Source organism: Hetaerina americana, unplaced genomic scaffold, assembly GCF_022747635.1.
Source record: "Hetaerina americana unplaced genomic scaffold, ioHetAmer1.1.p SCAF_7, whole genome shotgun sequence".
NCBI classification, from domain to species: Eukaryota; Metazoa; Arthropoda; class Insecta; order Odonata; family Calopterygidae; genus Hetaerina; species Hetaerina americana.
The window spans coordinates 16,027,773-16,045,901 of record NW_027287316.1 but is presented as its reverse complement, the minus strand read 5'-3'; the positions used below and the strand labels follow the sequence as shown (position 1 = coordinate 16,045,901).

Below are 18,129 nucleotides of genomic sequence, written 5' to 3'. Positions count from 1 at the left end.
ACAGCAAAATAGCGGAGTTTAGATTTTGTTCTATTATATATAACATTTAAAAAGAATCTTTGCCCTCACTTTTTTACAAAGTCTTATCAGTTTTATCTCTAGATGGGCTATTCATCTACTGTGAACTGACATTTCAGTCACAATGTGAAACAACAAGTTATCTTATCAACTGTACGATAAAATACAGTTGATAAGAAAACTGCAATGAAAATGAAATGTGGGGCCAATGGGTAGTGTTATAAAAGAGTGTTTGAGAAGTAAATGATTTTAAGAACAGTATTTTTTTACGTGCATGTACTGTTTTTCATCAGTATTGGTTTTTAGTGCACGATGTGCCATGTTCTGGGACCATCTTACTCCAAAAAAACAATACTGATACATAAAAAACAGTACCTACATATAAAAAAAAGGGTTCTAAAATCATTTAATTCTCACACACACCTTTGTAACACTACCTGATGGTCTGCCAAATTTTGCTGCATAATTCCCCGGGAACATTAGTGAGATGCAGGAAAAGCTAATCAAAATAAATTTCAAAATAATAAATGACAGAAAACCTTTCTTGATCCCATGAGCTGACAAAATTGGGGAAATTTCAGCACTATCATGATAATTGGGAAATTAGCTTAGTGAGCTCTAATTATGAGGACTAATTGGTTTAAAAATTCATGATGGAAAAAAAGCAGCAAAGACAATTTGCACCTGAAGATGAATTGCTGCCACAATTTGAAGGAAAACAATGAATAACGCTAAGTCAACAAGCATATGATCCATGAGTAGAAGTGTCACTATGCACACATAAACCTTTCAAAAGCTGAGTATTCACATCACAAAGATTACATTAACATCACAAAAATGATAAACGGAACTCAAACTTACCAGTTCCAGGGAAAAATGGGCGGAACGTAGTGGAAATAATGCAGCTAAGAAACGTGATGCCCGAGATGGATCACGAAGAAGGGCACGGGGAGTATAATGCTTCCGAAGAAGGGAACGAGATTCTTCAAGTTCCTCTCTTGGGCAATCACCTCCCTCTCTCAGCAGAGCCGCAATGTAACTCTCTAAAGTGCCTTCAGTCAGGGCCATGTGTAGCCAAGAACGACCTGCATTACATCAATACAGGTGTTAACTAAAGACATGATACAATCAGACTCAATAGTACATTCCTAAAATACGATAAAATCAGCAGAGATTCCACCATCATATTTGAATTATAATGATATGTTTTAAGGAAAATGCTCCTTACCACTGTAATCAGTAGATGACAGTCCCAAATTCTTTGAATAACTGTGAATAGCTCAGAATTCACTTGAACACAAAAAAATTAACAACTACCTTTTGAAAAAAAAACTATTGAGAAATACCAATGGAAAATTTATAAAAACATGATAGTTCAAAACAATGAATGATGTACGTACAGTAAATTCTCAATAATCCATCCTAATGGATAGATGGAGAAGTACGGATGATTGAAGAAAACATACTACCAAAATAAATAAGTGGCAAATATGGTCATGGTGCAAATACTTATATACTACATGGAGACTCTTTTTACATTCCTTGGGATTAATTCATGTAATTTAGTATTGGAATGAACAATTTTTTCCATTTTCAGCCATTATTACAATGGAAATATAGTTTCACAAGAACTCAGAATTATCATCCAGTGAAAAGCAGAACATGTTTTCCTCAGAAAGCCAAACCAACATAAGGGCAGAAAAAATAAATGATACATGAAGGATGCAAATTGACAAAGGATCACTGACACGGATTCATATTTGTCATTTGATACCCATTAAAATAATGCAGTGTCGCTAGTCAATAACTTATTTGTTGCATGATAAAACTAATGCATTTACACGCCTTAAAAGGCGTCTTCTTCTGATCTCATGAAGTTGAAACCTTTCAAGAAGTCCAGATATTTCAAATTTGTGCTTTTAAAAAAGTGTATCAAAATTTCAAAGCATTTAATTATCTTTACCATTGTAATTTTATAACAATTTTGAGGTCTTGGAAAGAGAATTGGATAATCTGCAAAAAGGATAATCCACGCAATGATAATTGAGTTTACTGTACATAATGCAACAACCAAATGGCAACATTAAAATAGTAAGAAAACTATAGAGTAATTCTAAATAACTTCATTAGTACCAAAAATAGATTGGCATCTTAAAATACAGCTTACTTAAGTACATCTGCTGGAACTCAACAATTCAATTCCTAGCTTAAGCTACCAAATGCCCACATACAGTGCTTTGGAAGCTAAAATGGCAGTGAATTGCAAAATTTCAGTAATTTATAGCACCATTTTGAAATACTGGTTTCATTTAAATCACCTTGGATCAATCACATCTTTCCATATGGAATATTTAAAATATAAATAACTTTGAACTTTTAAAGTCATAACACTTTTCCCATTGCACCCTCCATACCATTCAGAGATCCAATAAATAAGCTAATGTTCAAAAAGTACAGTTACTTTAAAATATTTAATAAGAGAAGATGTAATTATTTATAAATTGGTAGAGGAGAGGAAATGAAATCCTGAAATACTACCTTGATCAAAAATTTCCCGGAATTTATTCAGAAAATTAAAAATACAAGTTTATTCGTCTAAATCTATATTGTCCCCTTCAAAGTAATCCCCATCGACTGCAACACACTTATGCCAGCGCTTGATCCAATCCTCGAAACATTTTTTATATTCGGTTTTCGGTATGTCCATCAGTGCTTCCTGCGATTTTTCCATTACTTCCTCTCGGCTGCTAAAACGCGTTCCCCGTAATGGTTTTTTAACTCGATTGAACAGAAAGAAGTCACAGGGAGCCAATCGGGTGAATTCGGTGGCTGTTGGATGGTATTTGTTGCATTTTTCGTCAAAAAATTACGAATAATGATAGCACTGTGCGACGGTGCGTTATCATGGTGCAAAATCCACGAGTTTTCTGCCCACATTTCTGGTCTCTTTCGGCGAATTGCTTCACGCAAACGTCTCATAACGCCCAAATAATACTCTTTGTTTACTGTCTGGCCTTCTGGCAAAAATTCATGATGCACTACACCGTTGTAATCCATGAAAACCGTCAGCATTGCCTTCTTTTTTGACTGAAAACGACGTGGTTTTTTTGGTCTCGGCTCATTTGGTGAACGCCATTCACTTGCCTGATGTCTGGATTGCGTGTCGTACTCATAAACCCACGTCTCGTCTCCAGTAATGATCCTTTTGATGAATGTGGGATCGGATTCAGCCTCGCAAATCATGTCTTTTGCGACGTCAACACGGTCTCTTTTTTGCATGAAATTGAGGTCTTTTGGCACCAACTTCGCTGCTACACGACGGAAACCCAAATCATTAACCACAATGTCTTGGGCGGATCCATAGGCAATGTTCAAGTCCTCCGCTATTTCTCTGATGGTTAATTTGCGGTTATTGACCAACATTTCTTTTACTTTATCAATTTTTTCACCGACTTTCGATGTCGATGGTCTGCCACTGCGTTCATCATCTTCGATTGACTCACGACCACTCCTGAACCGCTCGTGCCACTGGTAAACGACCGTTTTTTTTAGAGAATCGTGGCCGAAACACTTTTCCAACATTTCCAACGTCCGTGCGCCACTAAATCCGTTTTTTACGCAAAATTTAATACAAGTTCGTTGTTGCAAATTTAAATCCATTTCTGAAATTGTAAAAAATCGCCAACACACACAGAGATAGATGTACTCTTGGCTACGTAACTTTTGCAAATGTCAAGTTATGACACTAAGATTTAAAGGGAATATCAACAACAGATGTACCAATTTAACAAAAAAAACAGAACTCAAATCGGAACGATGGGAGCGCCACACGGTGGTTATTCCGGGAACTTTTTGATCAAGGTAGTATGTCTGAACTTTAATTTACTGACAGTTTAAATAGACTATGGTTTCTGTTATCCATCGCTAAAAGTAATGCTTACAAGATCTGACATACTTTATTATCATCTTTAATATATTATTAAGTTTAAATATTATATACTTTCATCTAAACTGTTTTCATTCTAAACCTAATGCTGTCATAATATGTGACAAATAATGTCTTCTTTCTTTGATGCATGAAACTGGAAATACTAAATCAATAATTTAATGATGAAATATATAATGACAATCTACATTACTAAATTAAGATAATTATTACAGTTAATGCTTTTTTTTAGCACCAAAGAGAAAATTCAAAGGGCTGTTAGTACAGCCAGGAATGTAGCAGATTTTTATCTTCGGTCCAACCTCCAAACGCCTACGCTAGAACCATCAACAATCAACTTTAATTACTCAACTTCCATAAAAGGTTGGTTTGTAAGTGTTCGTACAATTCGCAAAAGCACAATGAATGCCATATTTCAAACATTATAAATTGATTGTAATGAGATATTCAGATTGCTTTATTGTGACCAGGAAATGTCATTACACGGTCTAGTTGCAATTTCCTCATTCAGAAAATCATACTGAGACAGGGTCTTCAAAATCTTCAAATTAGACGAAGTAAAACTTTGGAAGCCTAACACGACATATACCGAAATGGTATATTGAATGACTAATCAGTGTCCATACATATTTTGGTATTTCAAATGGTTAATTATCTGTGATAACCTTTTAGTGAACGGCCATTACTATGAATCTCAGTGGGAACACTGTTTCCAGAATTTAATTCTGATTTTGGAGATGGTATTACTAGCCACAATGATAGTTTAATGCAAATTTTTGGTAAACTCATTCAATTTAGTACACTACTTATTCTTCTCATCTACCACTAACTACAAAATACTTAAGTATAAAGTTCTCAGGAATTCCCAATCCTTCTAGGAAAATTTAAAAATAGACTAGGCAAAATAAGCTCAGTCCATTTGGGCTGACAAATGATTCATGATTTCTAATATCCATTTCAACCGTAAAAAGCTGATTACACCTTTAAGCAAAGATCAGTTGTGATAGAATATGAGGAAACACCACCAAGGATTTGGAGGTTTTTCCTTTTGCTGTAATGATACGTGATATATTTCCTCTTAATGTATTCAGAATTATTTCAAAATTGAGCATTTTCCAAAGTATGTTCCTGGATTATTTTATTAATCTATGCAAAGAGGGGAAAGGGGTACAGCGCTATTAATTTGCATTATGATAAATATAATACACAACTATACTAATTATTTTACCTAATCCAACTGGAGAGTCTATGTGCGACAGGGTCTCGATGGCACTGACTGTATCACTATGGGCCAAGACTCGCATAACTGGCCAATAACCAGCTTGCAGTCTACGTAGCCCATGCAGGAGAGCTCTGTCAACCCATCTGCATAAGCCTTGGACGACCCACGAATCTGACCCAAGAGGGACGGGAGATCCCGATGACGAGAGAGCGTGGTACTGGACCTATTATACGTATTGTCAAGAAAAAAAATTATTCACAAGAATCCTCCTGAGAATTCGTAAAGAATCTGTCTGCAATCACATCAGTAATTATTTTTCGTCCGCCACACCCCACTCGGGTCTACGAATCCGGGGAAAACCAGAAATCGACCAGACACATTCATTCGAAGTAAATTACTGGAGTCGAAAAAGAATACGAAATAAACAATGACGCATAACACAAACTGAAAATAAACAATAACCAAACGAATACGATATCTATTATTGAAAAAAAGTAGTTATTAGAATATTTTAAAATAAATACAAGGGCTATTTACAAGCAAAAGTATTCGATTAATTTAGTTATTTTTGATTGAGAAATTAAATGACATTCGAGTTGATGAACTCATGTTTATTATCACGATGACTCATAATGTCGCATGACCTATTGTGTTTAGTCAACAAAAAATGCCTCTAGACAAATGTCATAGAATTTCGGCCAAAAGAAACGTTGCCTTTCAAAGAGTCAATTCAGTGTTATCACAAATTACGTATATAATAAACAAAATGACTAATACTTGCCAGTTTGACAGCTTTTCCTATTTCGTCTAGGATCCGCTCCTTGACGCCATTTTTGTCATCCAAGTTGTCCATCGCGCTCTCTAATTTTCTAGATTGCTCCCGAAAAGCATTACTCCAGTTTATAACTGAAGCTTTACATGATAACACATACGAACTCATTATTACCACTAGAATCAGAAGACATTTTGCTGGGGGAGTGAGTTAACCATGGCGTCCAAGCGCATGAATCGATCATAAGAAAAACATGTCCGTAGTACCCGCACATTTCAAAGTAGTTGGGTGTTACAACAAATTATTTTCATCTCCATAAGCATTTATTTATTTCTATCTCTTGACAAAAAATCTTAGCACTTTAAAGTTTGTATTATAATATCTTCACTATCTAAATTTCAGTATCTATACTTGAACTATATCCTTCAATTCAGCAAGAGATTTGTTAATTTGTCACCATCAACAATGATTTGAGTAGGTTTGTAAATTAAATGAAATGTAACTGTGAAGACTCATCTTAAATGGTGTCGAAATTCTGATTGTGGGTCAATAAGGGCACCGATACGCCTCTCTTCAAATGGTAGTTGGATTGGTAAGTAATCAAATATAATTCGGGAATGACTGGGTTATTTCGCAGTCTCCAATTCACCCACAGCATTGTCTTCCGCTCGTGGTTTTATGTGGTAAAGGTTAAAATAAAAATACCTAGAGTAAGTTTATGCTAAAGACACCTCTACAGCCATAATTGTGGATTTCCCAGATTCGGTTTTGGTGATTATTCAGGAAGGAGAGAGGCACCTGAATGGTCTCCATTACCGATGATTGGCAATTCCTTTTGCTGGAGAAGGCCTCCACATATTTTGTTTCTTAGTCTGAAAATCCACATAATTTAGCTGGTGGTGAAAATATCTTATTAGGAAGGCTGAAGGCCCTTATTGAATGGCTTTCAACAGGTTATCATGTTGTTGGCTGTGACAGAGGTCATACTCTCCAGTGTAGAAGTTATAATATATAAGACCCCTCCTGTGAGGGTCATATATATTATGTAATCAAACTTAAGGAAATCGGTCGTACTGCCTACTCTTTTTTTTATATTGCTCCGCCTTGATTCAGTTCTATCATAGTAGGTTGTTGGAAACTGCTTCCTAATTCACAGAAAGGTGAGTTTTGCCTCCGGTCCCAATGGAATGATGAACTAATCACGATAGTATCAATCCATAGGGAGGAACGATGATAATATGATACTTTCGAAGCTACACGAGGTATCTTCATCAACAACTAGCAAATGTAATCTTACATGTTTTGCTGCTGAAGGCAAGTGAATTCAGAATTCATCCCGCACCCAAATCATATGTATTCTCACCACATATCTGTGACCTGGTCCAAAGACTACCTCCTTAACTTCAATCAAAGTCGTAATCAAATGAAAAACGTTTTTCCTTTTATGTATTTAATATGGATGCCCTGGCACAATGGTGGGGGCAAGGATTGATTGGAAAGAACAATCTGCATGACAAAATCGGGGTCATTTGGAGAAAAGGGGAAGGTAGGTTGGAGGTGTGGTGACCAATATTGAAAAGTGGGGATTGGTGGACTACAATATGCCATTGACCAAGAAAGGGTTTCTTGATGTATTCCTGATTATTGTGAACAGTTCTAGTTAAGATAGTAATAGGTCAGGCCTGAGTCTCTTTTTTGAAAGTTTAAAATTGTGGTTTCAAAGTCACTTGTGGGTCCTTATCCAACATTTTGGAAAGAATTTTTAGGTTCTTAAAACTTTCTGCCTCTGTATTTGGCCAGTGTGTATTGCTGGGTAGTCGTTGCACCTAAGTTTGAAAGCAATATTTCTGTGTAATTTGTTAGTCTTTAGTGTGATAAATGAAATTTGTTTGGTATTATTTGTTGTAAAAGGAAATCTAGTACTATGTTACACATTTTTTCAATGAGTCAATATGGAAGTAGAGTAGAATGAGTTCCTTAATTTCCTAGATTTAAAATTTTCGCAGGTTAATCAGGAATTGGAACTCAGTATATTCACGACAGACACATTCACAGACCAAGCAATTCAAATCTCTTCAAGACACCACTTCACTTGGAAACTAGCGGCATAGCATTCTATGATCTAATGCTTAATATCTCTCCTGACGCCAGAAAAGAACTCAGCGATATTAAACAAATTTCAATGAGTAACAGGTGCAATGAGTTATTGAAAATTTCATAAAAGAAATTGAAATTCTTTAATATTCATCATGTTAATACAATAAAAATATTTATTGCTTGCAACAAATCATAACTAATATGATGATCAACAAAATTTAAAACATTAAAAGAATCTCTGCACAGTAAACAGTATTTACTGTAACAGTATGTAGCATGTAGACAGTATGTAACTGTGAACAGTACAAACAAAATTATAAAGTGATCTTAAGTTTTCCGAACAGTTAACATTTAGAATCATATTTATAATCCAAAGAGATAACATAAAATGTGCTTCCTATAGTATAATCATTAATAATGGTGAAAAGCAAAAACAAACATACATTTGTTTCTGCATATATGTCTTCACTAACTTTGAGACAAAATCAAAATACATTTTTAAAACAACTTAAACATTGTTGGTGTTTTGGATTTAGTATCAAAGGAAAAATTGAAAACTTCATTTTGTTTCTGTTCTTTGGGCTCATTATTCTGTACATTAATGCTTCCAAACAGGGATGATGCTGAAGACTGGTGTGGGGTTGAAGTAAATCCATAACTGAAACCTAGTAAAATAAATTGAAACAAGTAATCAATTGCTAGAGCTAGAGGAAACCTATAAAGCAGTGAAACAAAGATTTCATTAAAACTCTATGTATTTGAGACACCTACCTGACTTCTCAGCACAAGACTCAAAGATATTACTATGCCCTTGATTTCCTGGGATAAATTGAGGACTTTCATCAATGGAACAGGCACCAGGGGAAAATGATTGGTATGCATCTTGATAATCAATGGAATCAGTATAGCTTACTTGACTGTAGTTCATTGGTGACCCATCTATAGAAGTGAAGATGCAATTTCAAATTTTAAAATTATGATATCATAGCATAGCATTGATAAAGCATGAGCTGGCCTTGGCTGAAAGGAGAGATGCTACTATAACCAATAATAATAATGGGCAAGGAAGATAGAAAAGCCATCATTGACTATAGGATTAGCTGGACATAGTGTGTATCGGTAGTGTTTTATAATCATTCTTAGGCTCTATAGTATTAATAACTCAACTTGGGAAAATCTAGCATATAAAATCACAATATTAGTGTATCTGTGCTGTAACTGAATGCATGACGTTTGGGACTACTTGGTGAAGGTGTTCCATCAGACTTATTACTAAAAAGCATCAGTGTAGCTCTCCATGCATATGAGTGTGGTGGTTAGCCATGCTAATAGGGAAAGAAGGCTTTAGAGGGGAATCATTGGGAAAGAGCACTGTTATTTTACTCCACTCTAAGTTCACATATGCACACTGAAATTAAAGTGAAAAAATTCAACTAGCAAATTGTGTGCACCACTACTGAAATTAAAGCACTATACGCACATTGCATTTGTTTCCCACTTCATGAACTTTAGTGTAAGAAGATAAGATATGTGTGTTGTCTGTTCATTAATGGCGAGGAGAAATAAGAAGAAACAAAGGAGAGTGAGGATGGAATCAATAAGGGTAATGGTAATTCATGGGACCCAATCTCTTATAGAGTCGAGCCACAGGGGAGGTTTGGCCATAATAGAGTAGTTTCCTAAGATTTTTTATCAATTTAATCCAATAATGTAACATCTAGATGATAAATCTGTAGATGTCCTGATGAAAGATAAAAAATGCATTTTTACTTTATCCATACATACTCATAGTATAGGGGAAAGTACTGTTTTCATGAAGAAATTAAACTGGGATATTAGTTAGAATATTGTTTCAAAAGGTTTCTTGGGTTTTCAACTTGGTACCTTTACAGAACATTGATGTTTTAATGGCTAACTTAGCCATTGTCTTTAAGATGAATCCTAAGCACTTCAGCCATTGAAATGTTGATGTACTGCAACACTAGCTACTGTGAAACCAAGAAATCTTGGTGAAGCCTCTTCACTGGGAAAGCCTTAAATCCTAGGGTATTATTTTTTGACCATTCCGTGGCCAAAAACCTGGATGTAATGGGAGGGCATGTGCACTCCGATGATCCTCAAGATATTGGCAGAATCAATGATAATTGCTTCTGGTAGGGTTATATATGCCAGGTAAGTAAAAGAAACGGATTGAAGGAAATCATCTCTGCAGCAAATGCTTTTCAAATTTTAAAATAATTTTCTTTGATCCGAATCTGAGTCGAGGCAAATGGTTTTTACACTATGAAATTCCTGCATTTATTACACCTTTGTGATACATTGATAGTGCCCATTACACATTGATAATGCTTTGAGATGAGAGTTATCAGGAAGGAGTTCAAGTATGTATTAGTATTCCACACAGTCAAGGGATTAAAAGATTAAAATTATTGTCGGGCATATCAATAGATCAAAGCATTAAGTGTGGGGTGAAATAATGTGGAGAGTAAAAACAAAAATTATTTTTGATGTCAAGTTTCTGTGCTCGTTTCAAAGCCATTTTGAGAACATTACCAAATTGTTAAAAAGTAGACTCTGAGACTGTACAAGTGATTCTTTTATTAGTATTCTCCCTCTCGTGTAGGCATAGAATGGATGGAAGTCTTGCAATGACTTTTGTATGAATCTAGATGCCTACCAATCTCTTGTATCAAACAAGTGAATATAACCTCAACATAAGAACCAAAGGGAAAATGTATTTTGCATATTCCAGAAAGACAAAATGAATAGTGCATGGAAATTTAGTGCTGGTGCTCATATTAGTAATTTTCAGGTTTTTAAAGAACTTTGATGAACTAAGAAATATCATGCTGAACTCCCCAGAAATCCATCTCATTTTACTGAAACTTCTATTCCTTGAGATTTCAGCTGATTAGCAATTTTGGTGGAATACTTAGAAATATTGATAGTGGTCTAGGTTATGACTAAGGAATGAAACAATTTGTAGCTTAATAATAGTACCAACATACATGACTGTATTTTCCATCAAATTTTAGATAGCTATATTTGCCGCCAAAGGTTTACTCAATAATAACTATACTCACAAGAAATATTCAAATCATCAGAGGGCTGCGGAGAGAGAACTTCAGCAGCATTATTGTGAATTCTTTCCTTCTTATATTTCAGGTCGTTTTCAGATTGTTTAGCTGTGATGTCATCATTGTGTGTTGGCATTTGTTGCTTGATAGTGATACTTCTGCTGCTGGAATCATTATTATGAGCCAAGCCCTCGTCAGCAATCGCCATATTAGATTCCTAGGTTTTAGAAAATGATTTTTGTTTTATTGCTCCCACAGGAGAAAATTAGGACTGAAAAAAGGTTTATGAAAGAGAAAACACTGTGTTTAGAACTTACATTTGGTGTGTGGGGAGAAGATTCAAAATCCATTCCATGCATTTTTCTGGCTTTAGACTCCATCTTGAGTACGTTGTTGGACTTATCATTTTGCACATCATCCATTTCAGCTACACTTTCAGTTAAATCAATGACTGGTATACCTCCTTTAACTTCACCATCAAAATTTGCATCATCTTGCTTAGCGGTTGTTGCCTTATTAATATTTTTGGCAATATTTTTAGGAACATCCATGAAGTTCAGGTATGAAGATTCAGCAAAATAGGGAGAAGTTGTTTCTAGTGTAGAACCTTCTTCCATCTAGAAGATAAAAAAAATTACAGGGACACGAAAAACCAGTTCCCATCAAAGATATATTAATTTGGTCAGACCACATGCATTGCCACACAAGGTCCAGTTATAATTTAAGTAAATTGTAAATGTATGATCGTATATGCATTTGCATGTGTGTTGAATGAAAGGATATTTGCATGAATGAATATGCCAATGTGGGTATAGTTTTGCATGCATGTTGATTTAACATGCGGTTTTGTTCCTTTTTATGGGTGGTGACCTAACACCCCCCACAAGCCCTTGCACCGACTTTCGGGGTATTATGTAGATGTTCTTACATAATGAATTATAACTTTTTCCTGGTAATTCCTCACATTTACATCCTATTAGTTACACGAGTTGAGTGGTGACTATCCAAATTTACAAGTAATTCACTAATTCAAATATGATGGGTTACCTAAAGAAATGCTCTGTATTATTGTGATGTAAGGGAGCAGCTGAATGTGCTGCTTTAGATGCTTTAGTAATCTTATTTTCATTAACTTCAGAACAGTTCAGAAAATGAGGGAGAGAGTAACTGTATCATTAAACAAACAAACGAATGAACAAATGACTCAATGAAATGGTGAAAAAAAAATTCAATTAACAATACATGCAAAGAATTACATAATTTCAGGTGGGATTAGAACGTATTAATAGCCAAATAATAGGAATATACTTAGAAACCTGGGTGATAGTACATTTGTTAAAGAGTAGAAATGTGGCATTTTCCATCATTAGTACAGGTGAGATTTTACATAACATATCCCTGGAAATAATACATAAAAGGAAATTACATGAATCTGTTTATTCACCATTTGAAATGATTTGCTACCACCTCCCCATAAGTTGGCACAAATAATCAATGTTACAACACATTATAACTGACAACTTTTCCCTAGCATGCTCTGACTCACAATAGCAAAATTTGTTTGAAACCTATTCACACTTAAATTGGTGGCCCAACTTGCTCATGGTTTGTGAGACATACTGCTGCTACCAACAGGAGTAACTCGGATGGAAATTTCACATAACTTGCACAAAAATTCACAATGAAAACATTTTTACCTTGGCAGTTTTCTTGGTTCTCGGTTCATATTTGAACTCAGGAGAGTCTGATGGGAATACTGGTTTTTCAATCATGCTATTTTTACCAGCCATGTTTTCCATGGGATTTTGTGCAAATGCATTAATATTCTCTTTTTCTGTGAGGTCATCTTCTAATTATTTTTGAAATAAAAAAATAATCAAAATGAGCCATTTAAAACAAAAGAGGGATAAAATATTCACACAAGCAGTATGAGAGCTTGGTAAATTTCAGAAGTTTCAAATTTTTTTTAAATAAATAGCACAAAAATAATTGAACAATTCATAATTTTCAATATCTGTAGAGAGTTTAAAACCTTCAAACTGGGGTTTGGCATCCTTTGCTTTATCATTCACTTCAGAGACCTCAGTTTCCATTACGATTTCTGTTTGTGATTCCTCAGCATTAGCTTTATTTTCTGAGACTTGCATCACAGTACAAACATTTGAAGGATCGGATTCAACATAATCTATATCCATTTCTGTAGCATCAGTTGGCTCTTCTTCAGCATCTAGTATGTTTCCTACATCTCTAGTAACACTCATAGGTAAATTGTTAGAGCCCACTTCGGCTAAAGGCAAAGAAATAACTTCCACATTGCCAGTACATTCTCTGGTCCATTCTTTTGGAGGACTTAAAAGATTGCCTACACTTCTTATTTTCCTTGGAGGAGAGTCAAAAACAGGCAGAGGCAGAAGCTGTAATGGAAAAAAATGATTGTTAACAAAAGATTCCATAAAATTATATAAAGGGGCCTTTGACTGATTTGATTATTTCCATCAAATGACTTCGGCCATTTTTGACAGTTTTTCACAATTTCTTCAAGTAGATTAGTTTTTCATGCCCAGAAAAATTATATTAAATGAAAGTGTACATGGTAATGCAAATAATGGAAAAAAGTTTTTCTTAAAGTGACAGAATCTTTTTGTACAGTAGCTAAAGTCACACCACACTGTGGAGTGACTTTGGCCACAAAATATTTTACCTAATAATTGTCCAAAAAATTATATTTTTTTAAGATAATGATTATAATGCTTGAATGCAATATTTAAGGCTTCTTATTTTTTATGTATGTATGGTGAGATTTTCAAAATATACACTGAAATATGTTTTTACCACTTTATTTCTAAGTTTAAAAAAAAAGCAGCATTAATTCACTTCATAAACTCTGGCTCCACATGACAGAAAATAAGTGGTCCTCTTTAAATGTCTCTAGGTTGTTTTAGTTTATAAGCAACTTGATTCACTGATAAAACAAAGTTTCTTGGATTTCTAGGAATACAAAATAAGTGTTTTTTATATTTTTGTGTTTCCTTAAGAAAGAAACCTCAATGGAATCACCTTTCAGCATGGATATTACTTTGCTGAAAGATTAAATCTCTTTTATTTTTCGCAAACTACACTAAAACAATATCACTATGAATGTTATCCTTTAAAGAAGGGCCAATTGCTTCTAGAGCAGATTTCAGCATTCTTGGGAATTCATATTTTGGTAAATGCCTGCATTGAATTTTTCCAGCGGTCAAGGCATTTTCTCCAAATTACCTTAAAGGGGTTTGAAAATGCAGTATCTAATAACTGGCAGAGATGTGTCAAGTTTGGGGGAAATGGTAAAAGCCTAATATTCCTTACTCCAGACACAATTTTAACACAGCCACAAACAAGTGATTTGGCAAATAATTTCTGAGCAATACTTTAGTGCTAGGAAGGTGTTCCATTAGAGGAAAACATACATTGATGGACAAACCAATCCTCAAATACTGCCATGTCAAACCATCCAGATGTATTTCTCTTGAAAAAACATAAATTTAAAAAATAAAAACCAGAAATTCCTGCATCTATCCAAGTATAATAAGGATCCTAAGGACCCTGCCCTACGTCTGATATGAGGTTGTGTTGTTAACTTTTAGTAATTACTAACAAATAATGGAGATAGAAACTTAATTTTTATTTATTATTCATAAAAATTCTCTACATTGTCACCATCCAGGGCTATACATTTCTCCCAGCATTTCTTGACCTGTCGAAAGCCATCAATTTAGAACTCAGCAGATTACGTCGAAAACCATGGTTCCACCTTTCGAATGACATCATATGTGTTGTCACATCACCAATCCCACAATGGTTTATTGAGAGTTGGGAATAAGAAAAAGTTGCTTGGTGATATTAGGAGAATAGGATGGATGGGGCAAAATTTCAAAGCCGCATCGCTTTGATTCCTCAACTGCACCTTGAGATGAGTGAGCTGGTGCATTGTTGGCAAGGAGTCTTTGATGCCTTTGATGATCATACTGAGCTGTTAATTTTTCAAAGCATCGCGCAATTTGCTCAGCAGTGTGCAGTAATAGGAACTAGTGATGGTCTGACCCTTCTCCAAATAGTCAGTTAAGATGACTCCATGGCAGTCCCAAAAAACAGACAACATGACCTTCCCCGCAGACTTTTGCAATTTAGCCTCCTAGGGGCAGGTAGCTGCTGTACTTCCACTCCTTGCGCATATCTTTGACCACTGGATCATATTGATAGATCCAAGATTCATCCATTGTCACGAGGGGACCGAAAAAATCCTCTTCATCTTGCTTCAGAAGATTCAACATTTTCCTTGACAGGTCTTGCCATGTTTGCTTCTGAAAAGGAGTCAGTAGTCATGGAACCCAGTGAACTTACACCTTTAAAATGGGCTGTTCTCCATGAATAATTTTCCTCATACTGCCGTGACTAGACCCATTTCATTCATGATCATTTGGATGGTTACTCTTCAGTATAGTAGGATAAAGTCCACCTTCTTCACTGTGGCCTGTAACATCTGTGAGTGATGGTCTTCCACTTTTTGGATTATCTATGAGGGACGTCTGACCAGTTTATAAATTCCTTTTCCATCTCACTACCATGTCATATAGTAGGCTATAATTTTCATAAAAGTCATCATTTTATCGTGTCTTTGCTGGGCACTGTAACCTTTCAAATGAAGGAAATAATCACACTGCAAGCCTTTATTTTCTCCATACTGAGAGTTGCGTACTTCAATTTATGACTTCCTGAAACAAAACAAATCAACAGCTGTAATTAAAACATTATGTACATAAGGATCAATTAATATTCAGAATAAGTTTAATCCAGATATTTCTTAGTAATGAATATTTTTAAAAAATACCCCCACGTAGAGTGTATGGGGGCGAAAATACTTTACCTGCAGAAGCAGCCATCAGAATGGATGTGTTAACTTTTGAAGTGTCTTTTGTTACTTCTCAATAACATGATTCCCTTTTAACGATAACTTTGGTTTTTCCAGGATCACCAACAAAATTAGTTTTATCATATTCAACAATATTTTCACCAGGGACCCCATCTAAAGACACTGAAATGATTACAATAATCTGGTGCAAGACCTCTATTCACTGCCCCTGGAATCATTTCAACATTTTCTCCAAACCTAAGTGTCAGTGCTTTGTTTATATGCATTTTGCAGAACATTTAACATGCTTTAGCACACATATAACATCCTAACATATTTAAATACTGGTGTAATGTGAGTTTCCAATTGGGAAAATCAAAAGCTTCTTCACGAACTATACTGTAAAGCAAATTCATCATATTGTGAACCCATCACAGTGACTACTAAATTAGAAGCTGATGCATGATTCAGTTTTGAGACATGTGCCACTTTTTATTGTTCTTGGGAAAAAAATCCATCGTGAAAATAAACTGCATGCCAGGTATTTTAGAATATGTTTTTAGGATTGCAATATTCAATTGTATATTATTTGAATAAAAATGTTGCAGAATAATTGTACCCATTCACTCAACTTAATAAATATCCCTGTAAATGTTTACTGGCACACACAATGATCCACACTACTTACAATTAAGATTCAAAAAGGAAGACAGAAATGTAACTTTTATTTTTTTATGCATAATGTATGCGATATATAAATATTAAAATTTACCAAATGTCATGCCTCTCCAGCCATCTCATACCTTCAGGACTGGATCAGATATCCCTCTGTTCAAGGTTGCTTCACTGTGCAGAATATTTCCATGTTTCCCATCAGCACTCCTTGATTTTTCAGCAACAAATGATAGCTGTAAATTGTGTAATGAAATAAACTTACAAATATGACAATTGATAATCATCAGTAAACTTGATGGGAAGATTTATTGAATCTAGCACCAAAGAGGATGATAGCAGGAACTTATTCTATGCCATTAATATTTTTTGGGGAAGATTATTTTCACATATGTACATACATAGTGCCAGGGGCTAGTTTGATTGGGTGAGGGGAAGGAATGATAGGAGACCACGCCTAGTACTAAACCCAATGGTGTGCAAAATTCACTCATCAGGCCATTGCCTTTTCCTAAGCCACCGATGGCTCCCCAGGAAGATCTGGTTCCCAAAAAAATACAGTTTGGGTGAAGCTGAGGGAGCCTAGAGGCATCCCCAGGAATTGAACCCCTACCCACTGTTCTGCAGTCTGCTGTGTGATTTTTTGGGTAACAGATCCTTCGGGGAAACCATAGGTAGCACAGGGAAAGGAACTGGCCTGATTTGTGAATTTCATATGCCATTAGGCTTAAAACAAGGTGAGCTCTAGCTCATCAAGCCCTGAGAACTTTAGACATAAAACACAGTAATCAACCCGAAGGTCGGTTTAGTAGGTGATGGTAGAGATCACCCAGGACTAAGCCCTATACGGCATGTGAAAATTCACATCAGGGTAGGGGGGCCAGTTCCTTTCCCTGTGCCGGTTATGGTTTCCCAGGAAGACCTGGTACCCAAAAAATCACTTTAGCTTGGGTGGAGCTGTAGGTGCCCAGAGTGCCTTGCCCGGGAATCGAACCCGGGACCCACTGGTCAGCAGTCCAACGCTCTACCCACTGGACTACCGCGACCCATTTTAGACATATATTCAACCAAAATGGAAGAGAAATTTGTTTTAAATAGATAAAAATGAAAACTGTAAATAAGCTTGAAAAGTTATCAGCAATGAGATAATATGGGGAAGTTGAACTGCTCAACTTTAACATTCACATAAGCTCTTGAGTGTCTGGTTCCTGTTTGATGCTTTAAACACTTATGGATTACCCTCAGCCTCAGTTTTTATCAAACATTTTCTGTTGATTTAGTCATAGGTTCATTGTTTACCAAAATGTATACTGGTGTTGAAGGATCTCAGGTTTTCCCACCGGGTCAGGTTGCAGTACACCAACATTTCGATGGCTGACTCCGTCATCGTCTTCAGGGTGAAGATCAACTTGGCAGAGTCAGCCATCGAAACGC

At 35.5% G+C, this 18,129-nt stretch overlaps 1 protein-coding gene across 1 annotated transcript in view; it reads right to left on the bottom strand.

Moving 5' to 3' along the window:
- The window catches only part of prd1 (pruning defect 1), a 31,954-nt gene extending 25,806 nt beyond the window's left edge, over nt 1-6,148 (bottom strand). Inside the window, exons 1-3 of the mRNA XM_071595188.1 lie at nt 5,968-6,148; nt 5,193-5,409; nt 880-1,103 (exon numbers count right to left, since the gene is read on the bottom strand). Coding sequence (XP_071451289.1) covers nt 880-1,103; nt 5,193-5,409; nt 5,968-6,126 — 600 coding nt within the window. The 5' untranslated portion in view covers nt 6,127-6,148. The remainder of the gene's footprint in view (nt 1-879; nt 1,104-5,192; nt 5,410-5,967) is intronic.
- Between the last annotated feature and the right edge of the window lie 11,981 nt (nt 6,149-18,129).